General features: G+C 39.9%; 1 protein-coding gene across 6 annotated transcripts in view; it reads left to right on the forward strand.

Moving 5' to 3' along the window:
* The window catches only part of LOC149317568 (oxidation resistance protein 1-like), a 340,865-nt gene that overhangs the window by 181,600 nt on the left and 139,398 nt on the right, over nucleotides 1-19,867 (forward strand). For 5 of the 6 annotated variants that reach the window (XM_089517823.1, XM_089517827.1, XM_089517825.1 and 2 more), the window contains exon 3: nucleotides 6,592-6,791. In XM_089517823.1, coding sequence (XP_089373949.1) covers nucleotides 6,592-6,791 — 200 coding nt within the window. Of the gene's footprint in view, nucleotides 1-3,551; nucleotides 4,002-6,591; nucleotides 6,792-19,867 lie in introns of those variants that run through there. The other variant, XM_089517829.1, reaches the window with a different exon arrangement.

Raw genomic sequence — 19,867 nt, forward strand, 5'->3', positions numbered from 1 at the left:
CAGATGTTTTGGACTTCAGTTGCCATCAGCCTCAGCTAACATGCCCAAGGTTCAGAAATCTGGAGGGGCCATAGATTCCCAGACTTGCAACAGAGAGAAATTAAAACCTTGCAGGGGTTAAAACTGAGGATATGGGGAAAATTGAATTCCCCCAGAGGATTAACTGCATCTTTTACCAGCCCTCATGGATGTATATCATTTGTTTGAATTAAAACGAGCCATTAAAAGGAGGCAGTGGCCTTGTCCCACCTCCCTGACATTTCTGCCATACTGCAGAAATAAATTAGTTTGACACTACTGTACTTTAATGTCCATGCTATGGAATTCTGGGATCTGTAGTTTGGTGGGTCACCAGAACTCTCTGACAGGGAAGGCTAGATATTTCACAAAATTAAAAATCCCACAATTGCATAGCATTGAGTCATGCCAGTTAAAACAGTGTCACACTGCTTTATTTCTGCAGTGTGAATGCACCCAATTTCTTTAAAGTCTTTTCCTCTGTCCCCCTCCCCCAGCAAATGAAATAATGGAACAAATATCTCTTCTATTAAGTATAAGTATTTATATGAAGAGGTTACTGATTCCTCACAGGGGGTAAGATAAATTAACTGAGCCCTCAATTTGGCTAAGAAAAGCTGGGGAAATTAATTTTGGACTTCAGCTTCCAGAATCACCAGATGGCTAAGAGATTCTGAGAGTTGTACTGAGAGTTTTCCCAACTCCTGGAAAAATAAACCAAGTTATTTCCCCCTCCTCCTCCCTACACACCCCCTACCTATCAAATTCTCATCAGTTTGATCCTACTTTAATGTCCATGCTATCCGTATTTGAAACCAAAAATGGTGAGGTTAACTTCATCTGTAACTAATTAAGGTGTTGAAAATTAAAGCTACCATTAAAAGAAATTATTGGAACAGAACACAGCATTTTATGAGCCCCTTAATAATAATGGATAAATCGCATTTTATCCACACCTTCACTTATTCATTATTCCTTTTTCCATGAGGACAAAAACTTGGGGAAGCAATTACTGCTGTATTTGAATGAATATGAATAACCAGCACTTGGAGAGCTCCTCTAATTCCTTGTACTGCAGGTACCTAATTGCTAATCAAATCCAAATGTCTTAAAATGAATAATTTCCTCCTTTTATGCCCTTTATGTTCCCTTGTTTAATACTTACAAGAGAAAGGAGACACTCTTTCCATTCTGCAAAAAAAGGAAAAAAGAGTGCAAGCTCAAACTTTCTTTTATATTTCCCTGTTTATATTCTCTAAGATTGTCAAACTTAATGAATTGAAGGCATAGGACAACAACAACGACAATGTTTTAGTTGTTGCTGTCTTTAAACTATTGTAAGATGCCTTGGGGTGCATCTAAACTGTAGAAATAATGCAGTTTGACACTACTTTTAGCTTCATCTTATGGAATCCTGGAATTCGTAGTTTTACAAGGTCTTTAGCCTTCTCTGTCAAAGAGTGCTGGTGCCTCACAGAACTACAAATCCCAGGGTTCTGGGATGGAGCCATGCAGTTAAAGACATGTCAAATCTCATTATTTCTACAGTGCAGGTGCACCCCTGGAACCCATCTAGAGAGAAAGGTAGAATATAAGGGTAATCAGTCAATAGATAGATAGATAGATAGATAGATAGATAGATAGATAGATAGATAGCACAATTCTGCACGCACTGGGAACACTGGCAGTTTTACAGAAAAATCAGAATTTGGTGTACTGTACATGTCCCAGTCTCAGGGGAGATTGTCTTTTCAAGACAAGAAAATAGTTTTTCAATCTGCTTTTCTTTTCTGTCCCTAAACTGTTGGATATTTAATACAAGGTATTTCAAAATGTGTTTCAATAGCGGGGGCTGTCCTGTTTTCATCTTGTGCGATTAAAACTATAACAAAGTTAAGTACTAAAACTATAACAAAGTTTTCACCTCTTGCTATTAAAACTATAACAAATTTAGCAAATCTCTTGCTATTTAAACTATGACAAAGTTAAAACTATGGTATAACAAAGAATCATTTTTTCTTCAGTACCGTTAGCCTCATAACAACAAATGCATCTCCCTTAAGGAAAGATTCATTGGCATTTTTAAACTACAAAGAATCTGGCTCACTGATTGATGCTCCTTCTGTCTGGCTTGGGAAGAATTCACCAATCCATCTAACAAAGTGGAATAATTCTAACCTAGGCACACTTTTCATTGAAGAGTGGACCTGTATTGTAGTCTTTCTAATCCAGGAGATTGCTACCTGAGTGGCAGCAAACTCTTCCCCAGATTTAAACCACTTATAGTCTGATTTTTGTACACAAAAAGTGCCTGGAAGTAAAAACAAACAAAACAATTTCTTAGCAACACCAATGAAATAATTGGTTTCAGGATTTGTTTTGTCCCAGACGATGTAACACATTGGGTTAAATAAAAGGAGAAACAAAATTGGTCCAGGAAAAGAGACAAAAATAGAAAGCAAAAAGATCCTATGAGAAAAATCACTCCAATAAATCTGGGGATATTTGTCATTGGGCTGCTTTTGTCTTCACTAGCAGAAAATATTGGGATAAAAATCTCCCACTGGGATTAGAAGAAAATGCTTCCTAATATAAGCAAACAAATTAATTTCATTCACATTTCTTCTGGAACTACATCCTGAATTTTATTTTGTGTTTCCTCCTGTTCTTATGTGTCTTCAAGTAATTTATGACTAATTGTGCTCCAAAGAGAACATATCATGGGTTTTTCTGGGCAACACAATCGCCTTCCTCTGAGGTTCAGAGTATATGATTTACCCAGGGCCACTCAGTAGTAGGTTTCCATGGGTGACCAGGGATTTGAACCCTGGCCTCTCAGAGTCATAGGCCTGTTACAGACTGCCAAAATAAAGCTGTTTCAGGTCTCTTTGGAGGTATGCTATTTAAATGATGGATGGGTCCTAAGAGTCCGGAGGTCGTACCAAAGCCACACTCCATTCCTAAGCACTGGAGTGCTGCTTTGGTACAGCTTCTGGATTCTTAGGATGCATGTATCATTTAAACAGCATACCTCCAAAGAGACCCGAAGCAGCTTTATTTTGGCAGTCTGTAACAGGCCTTAGTCTAACACTCAATCCACCACACCATGATGGCTCTTTCTTTTCTGTATATTTGTGTACATATATATCCTCCCTCCCTCCCTCCCTCTCTCTCTCTCTCTCTCTCTCTATATATATATATATATATATATGAATGATGTTGGGATATTAAGAGATACCTCCCCCAGTGAACTCTGCAACCAGACAAGAGTTTCTTTGTCACACTTCCCAGTGGGAAAGATAGCCAGCCACATTCCCCTGCAGCCCAGCTCACTATCTGAATTGCAATGAAAATAAGTTTAGGGTCCTCCCAACTTCAGACATAGAATGAGAAGCAGACAAGAGCCACAGGTATCAACCACCGACCATCACAAAGTCTGTTTGGGTGAACAGTTGTGATTGAGCCATACTGTGATGTCTCTTTTTTTTCTAGCATGACAGCTCTTCCTTCCTGCCTTGATATTTTGCAGACAAGTGACAAGGCTGAAATTCATCACCACTTGGGTCAGCCACCAAACAACATTAACATTTTCAAGAGATGATGAGCTTGATTTCACCCATTTCTTGTGGAATGGTGATAAGTAATAAAACAGTGGTGCTTTCATTGCCTTAGAAGAAAGACAGACCTGAGACATTTTGCTGCTGGAGGCAAATAATGGAACACTTCCCTCCTTTTTCATGTACAAAACCTAACCAGTTTGGCAGCTGAATCTTATTCGAAACTTGGGAAGAGATTGCATTCTGCACTGCACAGCAGATTAACTTGCTCCCCATTCCTGTATCTGTGAATTGAGGTGGCTGCCTTGCTCTGCCTAGTGATCATGTGGTCTCACCTTTGATGTTCCTTTAAACATCTCTAGAGGGGAATATTCCATTTCTTTGCAACAACAGAACCCACAATTTAAATGGAAGCTAAGGCTTGAGGTAAAGACAATGGATTAAAATGCACTGATGTACCAAACCTTGGTTTTTGTGATGGTGATATTTCAAAAAGAAAGCATGTGGTTCGTTTCCTCTTGCAGAAACAGAATGCCACTGTCATTGATTCACTATGAAAGAAGGGCATAGAAAGCCCTAGTATTAATTTACTGTTTCCAACAATACATACATAATTGTTGTTATCATCTACAGATTGGGCAGTCCACTAACCTTTTCTTTTAAAAAAATAGAATGATGCATTGCCTTGCTAACTGAACACCCTAGCAGGTGGTTCTGGGCAGCAAGGGCAAAGTTTACACTGTATCAAGAGATATCACCATTTAATAGCCATAAAATATCCTATTTTTATTCATATTAACAGCTGTTTCCAATTGATTTTGCATGTGCAAATTTCTGCAGCCACAAAATATTAACTGCATGTGTATACAGTAAATGCCATGTATGCCTAAATGGGTCCGATGCGATTGCTGTGCAACAGATGTTTTCCCATCAGCTTAATTATGTTCTCCAGTATTCCCTTTCTCCAGTTTAACTCTAGGGTGTTAAACATGCACAGCATCCTAGTGAAAGCACTGTGGTGAATGAAGTCACAGCTTTTTAGAAAATAGTTATACAAAAGTAGCATTTGGCTAGGGGATCAAGGCTAGTGTCCCTTATTTCATCAAAAGCCTGGGGATTTATTAACAGTTAGGTTGGAGATTCCTCATATTTGGCTTACAATACTGCATGCCCAGTGTTCAGAGTGCCAATTTTGGGTTGGCCAGCATTAGAATGTATGGTTGCCTGCTGAGAAAAATGGTTGGGGAATTTGTGGATAAAGTTGCTTATATTTGCTCAGACCTTGATGCCCCAGTTATTGCAGAGTCTAGGGAATTGACCAGTGTGACATCGGAATCAATTTTCTTGGAACTTCAGTTGTACCACAATGAAGTGGGCAAAGAACTTGAATCGGTCTAATGTCTAATTGAAAACTGTTAAGGAATTACACATGGTGGAATTTTGCTAAGATAAGAATGAAGTAAACCATATTAGAATTCCATCCAGAGAATTCTCATTCTAGAAATCTGTAAAGTCCTGTATAATATACTTATTTAGACTGCTTTACACCAGAGTAGAATCCTGCAAACTGGGAATTTTCCATTTTTTAACATAATGAGAAGTCTATAAAGGTCTATAGTACCTAAAGGTCTATAGTAAAATGAATCCAAATTGCTAATCCTGGAACATCATCTTGCCTTCTCAGTTATGCATAATTTTAGCATGTTGTTATATTTATTTTCTTTAAAAGCAATTTTTCAAACTGGGGTGGCTTTGTTTGCTTTTCTGGGAGAGGAAATTTGGACCAACTTTTTTGTCAGTATATAGATAGATAGACAACCCAAGAGATACATGAGTATATGCAGTTAGACTCTTGATCCATTTAGACCATTCTTTTCTATACTGATCTATAGTGATTACATGATGCCTCAAGCAGAAAGACTTTTGCTGTCTTCTTCTGTCACCTGAGATCCTTTTAAGTGGACATGGTAGGGAATTAACTGAGAGTGTTCCTTGCCTAATATTTTTTTCTCAGTCTAGCCTGTTATAGATCTCAAAGTAATTATAATAATAGAAAGTCACTAGAAAAACTGAACCAAAAAATTTGAATGTGGGACGGGGGGGGGGGGGGGAGAAAATATTTTGTTGTTTTAGTAGGACTCAGGTATATTGACAATATCTTTTCATAAAATGAGAGTCAGCTAGATGTCTACATTTTGGCCAAGCACTCTGGGAGACCAGGGTTCAAATCCTGCCCTCGGACATTGGATGGCCTTGTGAAAGTTGTGCTTTCTCAGCCTCAGAGAAAAGCAGTGACAATAAATCTCGCTAAGAAAACCACGTGATAGGTTTCCTTAAGGGTGCCATAAATCATAAATGACTTGAGGCCACACAACAACAAGAAGTATGGTAGCATCTCTTGAGCTCTAAGAACTGAAAATGTAGTTCATTTTCCATACTGTTGAGCATCCAGATGGAGCCTTTTGGATAGTCTGTAGAGTATGCTAGTATCTCACAACTGATGTGATGCCTGTTAACCAGGTCACAGATCTTCTTTCCAGTGTAAAGGAAAGATTAGTTGATAGTGAAGATGTATGTTTAAAGAAACAGCCATTATGTTGATCTGCAGAGTCTTCTGATTGCTTTTCAGTGCCCACACATATCTTCCCTATAATCCTAATGAAAACATTATATCTTCTGCATCACCTCTGCATATTGGGTGAAGCTAAGAACCTTATCACACGGGGAAAATCGGGGGGGGGGGGAGGGGGTTGGGATTTTAAACAGCGATTATCCTCTGCAAAATGCAATATTGCAATTAAAAATTTCACACACATTGCTATTTGTTGCTTTTATTGCCTATTTATTGCCTGTTTAATAGTGACATCGTATGAAAATCTTAATTGCGATAACACATTTGGCATGGGATAATCACTGTTTAATCCCCCAATTTTGCCTAATTTCCCATGTGTGATAAGGTCCTAGATCACTTAGCCATGGCCTGGATATTAAAATATATTATATCAATTTTTTTTAGGCTAAAGAAGAAGTCCCAGTCTATTGATATTTCTGGATCAGGTTATGAACCTCTGGCACCAGCAGCACAACATGCAATGCAACCAACTAAACCAGCACCTGTTACCAATACAACTACTTCTGAAGAGGAGCAGAACAACACTGCAAATACCCAAAGGCGCAATCCACGAAGGGGTGAGCTGAAGAGATACTACACCATAGGTGAGTTAATAAACTATCTTTTAACTTCAAAAGATCTAATATGTTGCATTGAGGGGAAGCTCATGTTCTGAAACAGTCAAATAGACATTCATTAGTATCTCAGATACTAAGTTACAGTCGTGGATTTCTGCCTTGGAATTTTTTCACATTTGTTGTCAGCATTAGCCTTTATTCTGTTGACAGGTCTGCAGCTACTTCTGCCTTTTGCTATCTGCCCCAAGAAGTCAGGCTTCACAGGCCATAAAGGGGTTCCTTTCTTTTGAGCAGTCAAAAAGTGGGAAAGGCAACTCCCTTCCCTTCGTGTTTTTTGGCTGCAACTCCCATGATCACTGACCATTGACTATGCTAGATAGGCTAATTGGAGCTCCAATCTGCCACCATTTGGAGAGCCTCATGTTGCCCACTCCTGCCATAAAGAGTCCTGTGGCAAGTTCTTTGGCAGAACTTCTACCTGTGTTTACCTGAGGCTGGCTGAAGGTGTCCTTGTACATGGAAAGGAAGGTGCCCATCATGTTCTTTTCATCCAAGTGGGATTTGCCAAAAGTGACATAATACACATACTTGATTAATCAAACCATCGATCTGCATTTAGGGACTGTTTTTATTCCTAAAGCAACATCTTAAAAACATCCATCAAAAACATTTTTATGGGGGTGATTTCTTGCTTTCCTGCACCCCCCAAATTTAGCTCAAATGCTTCAGGAATAGTTGGTCAAATGCTCAGACACTGCTCGTTTTTAAAAGAAAGATATTTTAATGTTAAAATACACAATTTTGACGAGAGAGAGAGAGAGAGAGAGAGATGCAGAATAGATTAAGCATTAGCTGGAATCAAAATCTTCAGAAAATATTATTAAATTCATTAAAATTTCCCCCTTACTGCTAACAGATAGAATTCCCCTCATACTTAATTATTACTAATTATGTAATAATAATCACCCATACTTAATTACTACCAAATAACTTACTATTAATTATCACTAAGAAGTAATTACTAATTATTAATTAATTATTGCTACTAAATTAATACTTTGTTGCTACTAAATTGCTACTAAAATTAATTTTAATTTTTACCTAATGCTGTATAGCATTTTATTGTTTTTAAACTTTGATTGTTTAATTGTAGTTTAATATTGAGGAGGGGGTTGGAAAGGGATCAATTAGTATTTTATTGTATTTTTAATGCATTTTTACTGTTGTAACCCGCTCGGATTCCTAGTGATTGGGCAGGCTATAAATAAAATAAATAAATAAATAAAATCATTATAAATAAATAAATCATTATTATATTATTAATACTAAATGTACATTTATATAAAATTAAACTTTTAATTAATGTTACATTGATAATGATATTAATTACTGATATTGAACTAGAAGGAACTGAATTGACCTTGATTATTATTTATGATATTAGGTATATCATTATTCATGTAGTGAATTTAGTTCCATTTGTTTGTTTGTTTGTTTAAATTAATTTATATTTAAGGAAGCTTGTAGCAAATTAAAGTACATCTTTTCCAATCATCTATAGATGATTTAACAGTTTACTGCTAAATTTTGTTTGCAAACTAAATTGTTATTTCACACACACACACACACACACACACACACACACGCATGAAAAAAACCCATTAAGATTGTGGAGAAAATTGAACATGAATGGAGACCACAAAAAGGACTTGGGGGATGGCTTTGCACACCCTTGCTCTATCTTGATGAAGAACTCTAGTGATCTCTAAAGCTTTCACATTTTTTGAAATGTGATGATGGGTGATCCTAAGAAAAACATTGCCTACCTTTTAATTTTGGACTTTGTTTTATTGCTTTCTTTTGAGTTCAGTGCAGACTCTTTCTTTTTGGAACTGTTTTAGTACTTTAAAGACTGGAACATTATAGTTTTCAAGGAACCCATAATTTGGCTCCTCCTTGACCTAGTCTGGCACTAGCTCATAAGCCCTTTTGGCTGTGTCATCATATGTCTTGAAAAGCTTTTGGCTTTCCTTGACATTCCTCTGTCCCTCTAGCTGAAATAATTGTACAGATATTCTGCACAAAGTAGAAGTGAGTCATCTGGACACCTGAGGGCCTTGGAAACTGCGGAAGAGGAAACAATGGATTTCTTCTTTTTTTGCTGGACCTGCCTACTCACAGTTGAAAGTGAAATTGAGTTGAAAATATTAACTTTTAAAAAACAGATCTGTAAGCTATGTGTAACAAAGCGGCTCATGCTCAAGAGAAATTCAATCTCCATAATTATTGCATGCTGAGGCTCCTTCACCCGGAATTCCAAAATCCAAAAAAAAAAAAAAATCCAAAATCCAAATTGTCCACATGGATGGCTGAGACAGTGACACCTTTGCTCTTTGACGGTTCAGTGTGTATAAACTTTGTTTCATGCACAAAATTATTAAAAATATTGTGTATAAAATTACCTTTAGGCTAAGTGTATATAAGGGTGTATATAAAACATGAATTTCACATTTAGAATTGGGCCCTATCTCTAAAATATCTCATTATGCATATGCAAATATTCCATAATCTGAAAAACTCCAAAATCCAAAACATTTCCTATCCCAAGCATTTTGGATAAAGGAGACTCAGCCTGTATTGTTGTTGTTGTTAAACTTTTTATTCTAGTGTTTCAGCTATTGTTTAAGACTTTGCAACTTTCAAATAACTTAGCTGATGTAATAAGTGGAAGCTGTAATTTCAGCCCCAGCTGAGAATCTTTTATTGCTTTAGGAACTCAATAGTGAAGGAGAAATGTCCTGAGGTGCATCCATAACTTAGTGGGAATTAGGTTCTAGCATTTCCACAGAGCAATCATGAAAAGCAAAAGTAATTTTTCTGTCTAGGGTTAGAAGTCTGTCTGGCACTGTGTGACAAAATTGCTAATCAGTAGGTGCTGTGTGTTACCATTATTATATGGTGAACATGGAACAGCGTTTTGAAATTTAACCAATTTCCATTGCCTAAATCCTGAAAGACATCCCAACAGAAGTGCAGGCATACGTCAGTATACCAAGTCTTTGCCAAAGAGGTTCCCTTTTACAGAGTCTTTTTGCCTTTTTCTTCCTTGTCCTCTGTCTAGATTTTTTTAGCAACACCAGTATTGAGAAGATGGTGAAGGAAGGCAAGAGAAACTAGCATGTCTGCAGTAAACAGTGCAACAGAGATTGGGCTAGAAAAGGGGGAGTCCTGCACTAGTTATCCTACTGTAGCTGTGTGTGTCTACCTACAACAGGCAAGGCAAATGGCAGTTACTCCTAGAATCATTTATTGAGCATGTATGAAGTGCAAAACAAAGAGAATGGAAGAACAAACAAGCCTGCCTCACCAGCTACACAGCATGCTTATAAAAACATAGATCTATAAGTTTGTCCACCAAAATGGAAATCATAAGCAATAAGGAGGCTGGTGAAAGGAAAAGTGTTCCCTGGATACATTTTGGAAGAAATCTTCTGGTAGTCTCTAGACTTATGCAAGGAGCATAGGTACCTAGTTGTTCCATTTCACATGTGTATAGTATTAGTTTTGAATACAAACCTTGCTGAACCGTGCTGAATGAATCAACTTTTTTGTGCTGTAGGAATCTGTCCCTATTCTTTTTGTATTACCTCTTTCTCTCTTACCAAATTTTCTGTTAAAGTAATGTCCAGGAATACATCTGCTTTGTTAACTGAGTTGTACCTGTACATTTTACACTAACCATAAATAATAATAATTTTAAAAAGGCACATTCCCCCAAACTTCTCTGTGACCTGAATCCTACTATTAGTCTAAACTAGGATAGACCCACTGAATCAAAAAGCATTACCCACATATCAACTTGCCATTCAACAATTGATCCAGTGATTCCACTGCAGTTGAGAATAACCAGTGGGTTTAGGTTTGAGCCTCCTACCTGCAGTTCCTTTCTCTGCATGTAGACGTTCAAACATCTGTCACTCTGGGGTTGTCCGCATTGGCAAAATAAAGCAGCTTCAAAGTGAATTGAAACCTATCTGTTCAAATGACAGACTATACCAAACTGGGTGGTAACTGACATAAAGCCATACTCTGAGAATAAAAACCAGAGCAAAAAGGTCTGATACTCTGCTTTAATGTGGAAAATGCACATCATCACACCAGCATATAAACAGCACAGCACAAGTGCTGGAATGCAGTAAAGCCCAGGTGATGTATGGAGGCTGCCTGAAGCATGTCCCTTGAGACCAGTGAGATATAGCTGCTGGTGCCATTGTTTGCCATACAGTTGTTTCAGTTTAGCATACAGATGCATGAGTGGTCAACTGCATCATCAACCCATTGCACCATCGAGCTGTCACACACCCCATGATGTGAAAGTATAACAAACAAGGCAGGTTGCCAATAATGCAATGGATGTAATTAAAATATAAACAAACCAGACAGTCCAACAGGGGAGGCGCCATGATTATGTTTTCCCAATGTGTCACTAGGTATACTGATGCACTGTACAGGTATACTGATGCACTGTATCGCTCATGCAACTCCGCAGCCAGTCACATGTGGCATCCAATGGTATGGTAGCTGGGTGCGAAGAGGGAGTTAATTCCTGTCTCAGATGGTATATCCCTGCAGTGGTGCGCATGTAGGGGGTGGGGAGGCAAAAAAACAAAAACAAAACCAAGAGGTGTACATGTGACTTGATGCTGCATGGTATGGACCAGGGGTTGGCAACCTACGGCCTGCAGGCCGCATGCGGCCCGCCGAGGCTTAGGGACCGGCCCCAGCCCAGCCCTGCCACAGATTGCCGCCGGGGCCTTTGGCCTCCAGCGCAAGCGCGCGGGGCCTTTGGCTTCCTGCACAAGCACGTGGGGGCTTTGCGCATGGGGCAAGCGGCGGGCAAGGGGAGCAAGGACGAGCAAGCGGGGGCAAGCAGCGGGCAAGGTGGAGCAAGCGGGGGCAATCGGCAGGCAAGGGGAGCAAGGAGGGGCAAGTGGGGCAAGCGGTGGGCAAGGGGGCAAGGAGGAGCAAGCGGGGGCAAGCGGCGGGCAAGGGGGAGCAGGGGGGCAGTTGTCTATAGAAGCCTCAGAAACATGCATTTATATTAACATTTTTTTAAAAATCAGCAGATTTTTTTGCGTGTCCTCCATTTTTTTATTTAAAAAGTGTCCTCCATTTTAAATTTTTGTCCTACATCTGTCCCGTTTTATTTAATTAATTAATTTTTTAAAAAGAAAATTAATTATTTTTTTTTTTGCTTCGGCCCCCCGAGTTGTCTGAGGGACAGCAACCGGGCCCCTGGGTCAAAAAGGTTGCCTACCCCTGGTGTGGACTGACCATAGGTGTTCTGCCTGCCTTGGGAGCAGCTGTGCGAACAGTGGGGTTTCCAACCACTCTGGGAAAACCAGGATCAGCCCAGTTTTTCTTTTCCATCTGCTCAGACCCTCTCATACTTGAATAGAATGGAGACAGAAGGGTCTGTTAATTGCAGGGATCTAGCCTGGTTCAGGGCTCTCTGTTCATCACTGTGGCCTTTGTAGATAAGAGGAACATTGTATAATATCTCTGTTGTTGGAAAATTTACTGACCAGTTTCAGGCAAATAGGAACGATTTCCCAGCCACCCACCCAAAGTATAGTGATGAACAGTTTCTTCTTTCTTAGGAAGAACTAGGTCCTATTAATTTGCAGCAAACAAAAGGAGTAATTGATTATAGGAATTGGGTTGGAGGATCAACCTGCCTTCTTAACCCACTATTTGGAACAGGAAGAAATGTGCAAGCCCTGATCTCCTACATTATAACTTCTTTGTTCAACAGAAAACAATGTCAGTTATTTTATATCTTCATGACATATGTTGACCCACCTAGCCCTACCCTATTGGACTGCTCCAGTTTCTGATTACATTAATGTAGGATGGAATATTTTTCAGTGTGTTCTTCTGTGTAAGATTCCAGAAGGATTGAACAGGTGAGCCTGGTAGCAAAGAACCTGTGGCACTTTTCAGGCTGAGTCAATGACCTATGATTGCCTGAGCAATAAATGTTTGTGAACATTCTGTAGGATCACAGAACTGGCACTTTAACAATGGAAACTCTGATCACAAGTTTCTGCTTCGTAAAGGCTTAGGTCAGCTTCTGGTGTGATGTGGATACTAAAGGACTTTGCCATAGATAAAGCATGGAAGAAAATGTAACCCAAAAGGGATGTAGCTCAGTAGTGAAGCCAATGTTTAGCATGCAGAAAATGCTGCTTTCAGTTCCCTGCATGTTCAGATAGAAATGGAAAAAGTTCCCATCCAAAATATTGTGGAATTGCAACCAGTGATTGTGAGTAATGCTGAGCTAGCCTTTGTGATCAGGAGCCCGTGTGGTGTGGTGAGGTTGGACTACGACTCTGGAGACCAAACAAAACAAACAAGGTTCATTTATATACCACTTCATACCACCTAAGCAGTGTCTAAGCGGTTTACAACTGTAAGCTAATTTGCCCCCAACAATCTGGGTACTCATTTTAGCGACCTCGGAAGGATGCAAGCCTGAGTCAAGCTTGAGCCCTTTTTGCTGGTCTTGAACTCAGAACGTTATGATTTTGAGTGAGTGGCTGCAGTACAGGCATTTAACCACTGTGACACCAGGGTTTGAATCCCCACCCAGCCTGGGTGATCTTGGGCAAGTCACACTTTTGCAAACGCAAACCTGCTCTGAACAAATCTTGAAAAGAAAATCCTGTGACAGCTTTGCCTTAGGGTCACCATATGTTGAAAACGGCTTGAGGGCACATGACAACAACAAAGTTTTGGTTATATAATTTATCTGATCTGATGGTCTATTGGGCCATAGGCATTTTGCTATGTACAGGGATCTTTGGCAGCTAACTTACTGTCAGTGGCAACTGATAGCTTCCATGTCACTCTGGGTTTTTGTCCAGATTGCAAATCAGTTATCCAAGTTGAACCCCATCACCAAAATATAGTCAGCCACTTGGATAGCTCCCTTAACCAATTAAACAAGAGTGTTTTGATTGTGTATTCCTAAATGGCAGGGGGTGGGACTGGATGGCCCTTATGGTCTCTTCCACCTCTATAATTCTATGGGCCTATGCCTACTCTAAAGGGAATATAGTTACTTAAGCCCTGTACAGACCGACTTGAAAGGATGACCTGGGGGTAGAGTCAGGATGTAGCATCCTGACAACGCATGCCTGACTCCGCCCCCCAGGGCATCATAGCACATCTCCAGTGCTGCATCCAAATGATGCAGTGCCGAAGAAGTGCCATATAGCCCCACCACTGTTACTATGGCACTCTTTTTATGCCCTCAAAAGGCCAGATCAGGATCACAGCATGAGGTTGCTGCGGCCCCAATCCGGCTGAAGAAGGGGTAGCTGGAGGCTGCCCCTTTGGGGCTGTTTGTATAACCCCTTAGTTAATTTTAAGAAAGGTACAACTGGTCATATAAATGTTGTACCCAAACTAGCTTAAGAATTAAAGTAAACAGGAGCACTGATGCCCTGAAACATTTCTTGGAAATTGTTTAATTGTATATTTTATACATTCACATAACTTTTGTAGTGTTTGTAACCTGTATTTTTAAAAGGTGTTAGCTGCTTTGAATCCCATTATTGGGAGAAACATGGGATATAAATGAATAAGATGATGATGATGAAGATGAAGATGATGATGATGATGATGATGATGATGATGATGTTTCAATGCCCAGTACTGTAGACTGTGTAAACTTGCATTTTTTAGTTTTTTGTGGGTTTTTGGGGCTATGTGGCCATGTTCTAGCAGAGTTTCTTTCTGATGTTTCACCAGCATCTGTGGCTGGCATCTTTCTCTGAAGATGCCAGCCACAGATGCTGGCGAAACGTCAGAAAGAAACTCAGCTAGAATATGGCCACATAGCCCCAAAAACCCACAAAAAACTATGGATGCCGGCCATGAAAGCCTTCGACTTTACACTCGCATTTTTTGTTATTTGTCTCTTTAGACAAAATTCTGTAATTTCCCACATTTGAGATCCAGTAAAATCCAATTATTTCAGTAGTTTTATAGGTGTTTCCCTTTGGGTTATAAAAAAAAAATTGAAGGATGTTAATTTTTAGAGCTGAAGTTGAAAAGGTTCATTTTTCAAAAGGGAAGGAGGCATAGAGATGGCAATGAAAATGATTTGTTTTATATAAAATGCCAAAATACATAATTATATGCTTCTCTACATTTACCAAGTCTGTGAGCAGTCTTAGGCAGCTGCTTAATCGCTTCTGTCTAAAATGTGAGTAATTCCCTGGAGGCTATATCAACCTAAAAAGTGACATTTTGTCTTAAATCTTTGTTGATAAACTAGAAAACAGAAAATTAAGTGTTAGCTATAAGATTTAGCCACCACATCTGAAACATTTAACAGCTCCCTCATGGGAAAGGATATACCAGCCTTGCTTTTGTGGGGAGTTTTAAATGCATTTAACTGCTTGTCATGATGGCTTTGTGAACTACATTTGTATAGCTGATGAAAGGTGTACGAACAGTAAAATACAGAATGCTGCTGGTTGGAAAGAAAACTTAACTCTTGGGATATCTTTTAAAATTCATTCTGACAGGCTTCCATTCTGAGCTAGTAAAAGGAAAATTGAACACTCCAATGAGTGTAAAGAGAACAGACCTGCATGGAATAAGTACACTTATTTATGACATTAATATTCCATTTTTCTTGTGATGGAAATGAAGGTGAAGACATAGGATTCAATTCTGTTAATGCAAGGGTGCACAATGTGTTGCTGTTTTTCAGGCTCACATGGATCAAATGAAAACGTTTTTCAGAATCTCTTTGTCCAAACAACTTTTTTTTTGCTCCAAAATGACCTTTAGGGGTACGGCAGGCATTTGTACCCTAAACAAAATAATATCTCATTTCCATGATCAAATTGCCACATGTGACAAAAGTAGCCGATTTCTGATGGGCTTGGGCCGGTTTTCTACCTTTACATCCACCATGTGACACAGGAGGGCTCTATCCTCCTCCGCAAACTCCAGATTAGAAGTGGTTAGGGTTCCAATTCCAGTCACTTGTGAGCTTTTAGTGAATGATGAGGGGGGACTACACTCCTTTGACAAATGAAACCACCATTTATGGAAACCTCCAGGAGTAGAGGGGAAGCATTTTTAAAATTAAAAAGAAATCTCCCCCAGTGGGGATTTGAGTATGGGGGAATGTGAATGCTAAAATGGCTTTGTGCCCATTTTGCTTCATTAAGGTTGCTTAATAAGTTTTTGCTGAAATAAGTTTGACTTAAATAATATTTCATTCTGTCGTACCACCAGTGGGTTGACTGCACTGACATCTATGGACTCACAGAATCAATGAAATTTACTTAACTCTTGACTCAGCATTCAACATTTGATTCATGGAGTCTCTGGTTGGGACTGTCCATTGTTATTTCCAAAGGTGTTGCATTTTCTTAAATTAACAAGAGATAGCAGATCAATGGCACCCCACCCCCTCCAATTAGGCTTTTTACCATCAGCCAATTATGAGCCCCATTGTAGTTCCTTTTCCTCTTTATATCTGGGGGAAAGGAATGGATTCTAGTCAACAATATCAGTAGAACCTAGACAGCCGCATCCATCAATTTCCAGGGACCAGAAGAAAGTAATATATAAAATCGCAACTAAACCAAAGATCCTTATCAAATCCATTTCAACATACACAAAATAAAATGTGTAACATTGACACTCCGTATAGAAGACAACATTGTACAATATTGTTCCTCTCTTTTTTGGTGAGGAAGAACTGTGTGTTTGAGTCTGTATGGACTGCATCCAGTGTTATAACAGTGGTGGAGACAAGCGCTTATACACACTTACATTCTTTTATACCAGAATAACAGCCCAACAAGTCATCTGTGCTTGGGATAAATGTGGTGGGTTCACATGTTTATGTGAACTTACCTGATTTGTGCTACCTGAACCCAAAAGAAGACTCCCAGATCCTTTTCACACATAGTTTCATTCATCCAGGTGTCGCCCATTCTATATCTGTGCATTTCATTTTTCCTCTCTAAGTGCAGTACCTTCCATTTCTCGGTGTTGAAATTCATTTTGTTAGCTTTGGCCCAGCTTTCTAATCTATGAAGGTCATTTTGAATTTTGATCCTATCCTCTGGGGTATTAGCTACTCCTCCTAATTTGGTGTCATCTGCAAATTTGAAAAAGTGGGGTGGGGAAGCTTACCAACAAAGAAATTACCATAAATACATCTGGTCTTGGATTTAGCGAGCTTACCCAACTGCCCCCCTCCCTGAACCCTATTTTGGAACCATCCAAAGCCTGCTGTGACGAGTTTAACAACTTCTTCGCGGATAAAATCTCTCAGATAAGGGCTGATCTCAACACCAGTCTTAGTTCAGAATCTAGAGTAGAGGTGCCCAGAGCTTCCGTGGACTCTGTTATACTGGATCATTTTGAGTCTGTAAGTACCGAGGATGTGGACAAGATTCTTCGTAGTGTTAGGAAGACGGCATGCTCTCTTGATCCCTGTCCTTCATGGCTGGCAGCTCAGGGGGGAATGGTTGTAACGGATATGTTACACCGTATTATCAATTCATCTTTCAGGGAAGGGCGGTTTCCATCTAGTTTAAAAATGGTCATTGTAAAACCTTTGTTAAAAAAGCCCTCCCTAGACCCCCTAATTCGGAACAATTATCGGCCTGTCTCGCTGCTGCCTTTTTTAGGGAAGGTGATTGAGAGGGCGGTTGCCTTCCAGCTTCAAGGGATCTTGGATGAAACGGATTTTCTAGACCCATTTCAAACCGGCTTTCGGGCGGGCTATGGAGTTGAGACTGCCATGGTCGCCTTAGTCGATGATCTCCGTCTGGGCATGGACAGGGATAGCGTGTCCCTGTTAGTGCTTTTGGACATCTCAGCGGCCTTCGATACCATTGACCATGGTATCCTTCTGGAACCCCTGAGGGAGTTAGGTATCGGGGGCACTGCGCTCCAGTGGTTCCGTTCCTACCTCTCGAGTAGATTCCAGATGGTGCAGCTCCCTCAGGGAGCGATTTTGTCCCCCATGCTATTTAACATTTACATGAAGCCGCTGGGAGAGATCATCCGGAGACACGGGGCGCGGTGTTATCAGTATGCTGATGACACCCAAATATGTTTCTCTGTGCCTCCGACTGATGCAGTGACTAGGGATGGCATCTCTCCTCTAAATGCCTGTCTGGAGTTGGTAATGGGCTGGATGAGGGAAAACAGACTCAGCCTGAATCCAGAGAAAACGGAAGTACTCATGATAGGCTTTTCTGGCCTGGGGAAGAAAATTTTTCCACCTGTCCTGAATGGGGTCACGCTTCCCGTGAAGGACTCAGTTCACAGTCTGGGGGTACTTCTGGACTCATCGCTCCACCTAACATCTCAGGTGGATGCAATGGTCAGGAGCACTTGTTACCAGCTTCAGCTGATACGCCAGCTGCGACCCTACCTGGGCTGGGGGGACCTTGAAACGGTGGTACACGCTCTTGTAACCTCTCGGTTGGATTTCTGCAATGCGCTCTACATGGGGCAACCCTTGTACCAAACCCAGAAACTTCAATTAGTACAGAATATGGCAGCAAGGTTGGTTACTGGATGCTCCAGGACCAGCCATATAACACCAGTTTTGCAAGATCTACATTGGCTGCCTGTTTGCTTCCAGGCGCAATATAAGGTGTTGGTTATAACCTATAAAGCCCTAAATGGCTTGGGCCCAGGGTACTTGGAGGACCGCCTCTCCCCATACAGTCCACCCCACACTCTCAGATTGGCCGGAAAACATTTGCTAAGAGTTCCTAAAACAAGATACATTTCATCTCGGAGGGCATTTTCCATCTCAGCCCCTCAGCTTTGGAACTCCTTGCCTGATGAGCTCTGCGCTGTCACCTCCCTAGATATATTCAAGAGGAATTTGAAGACCTTCCTATTCCGCCAGGCTTTTCCCCATGAGCATTAATGTTATCTTTATTCTCCCCTTGATGATGCATACTGTTCAATCTAGCTATTTGTTATGGTTTTTAATGTTTTTAATTGTTTTGTAAGATAACTGGTTTTAGATGATGTGGTGGTTTTAGATATGGGTGGTTGGTTTGCACATTGTTGGGGATATATGTTATTGTTTATCTGTTTTTGTTATACTTCTTCATGTTGGGAACCGCTGTGATCTGCACAGGAACAGCGGTATATAAATAAAAATTTTATTATTATTATTAACATGCAGCAATTAGTTTATGCATGGTTTTTTTGGTTGCACGCATTTGTGAACTTATAAGGTTTTCTTTTTCTTTTTAGTTTTGAAACCCATTTACAAACCAAATGTGCATATACTTCCAGAACGAATTAAAGTAACCTAAGATATCAACATGGTTTTGAATTAATTGCAAAGTACTATTTTTTCAATAAATAGTTTATTCCGATTATGGGATTTTTTTAACATGAACTTGCACAATTTGGAAGGAAAGGCAAAATATCTCTTTCCATAGCACTCCTCTACTTCTTTGTGAGTGATAAGCTGAGAGTAACAAACTTGGGCTACCTGTGGAAAGGTAAAGTAGTTTCCTTGGCAACAGTGGGGATGCAAAATTATGTGCAGTCTCCTCTAGTTGCATATGAGTATATTCTTTGTGGTATAGACTTCAAGAGTTTATGAATAACCAGCAAACGTCACATTTTGTTCATCTTTTGTCTGGTCTTCAGTTGTTATATCTTAAAAATACTAACAGAAACCCATTGATCACCATTGCCTTTTTGAGGCCAAGTTTATGTATGCATTACTGGATTTGCAACCTTTCTCTCTCTCCCTTCCTTTTCTTTCTATTCCTTCCCCATTTTGTATGACAGGTTTCATTTGTGCAGGGACCTATGAATTTTTCTTATGATGGTAATGGAATAATAATAATGGGCCTACTTCTTCTCACTGTCATTTGTTAAGATTCTCTAGGGTGGGGGGCGGGGGGGGCGGGCAGGGGGAAATAGGCACAATTCAGTGCTTCCAAGTCTTACCAGTTTGACAGGTAGTGAGTAAGCATATACTTAATAACTCACTTAATATAAAGAATTTAGAAGTATCTCTC

The sequence above is a fragment of the Sceloporus occidentalis genome, unplaced genomic scaffold (genome assembly GCF_023333645.1).
Source record: "Sceloporus occidentalis isolate IW3139 unplaced genomic scaffold, rSceOcc1.0.p SCAF_3, whole genome shotgun sequence".
In the NCBI taxonomy this organism is placed as follows: domain Eukaryota; kingdom Metazoa; phylum Chordata; class Lepidosauria; order Squamata; family Phrynosomatidae; genus Sceloporus; species Sceloporus occidentalis.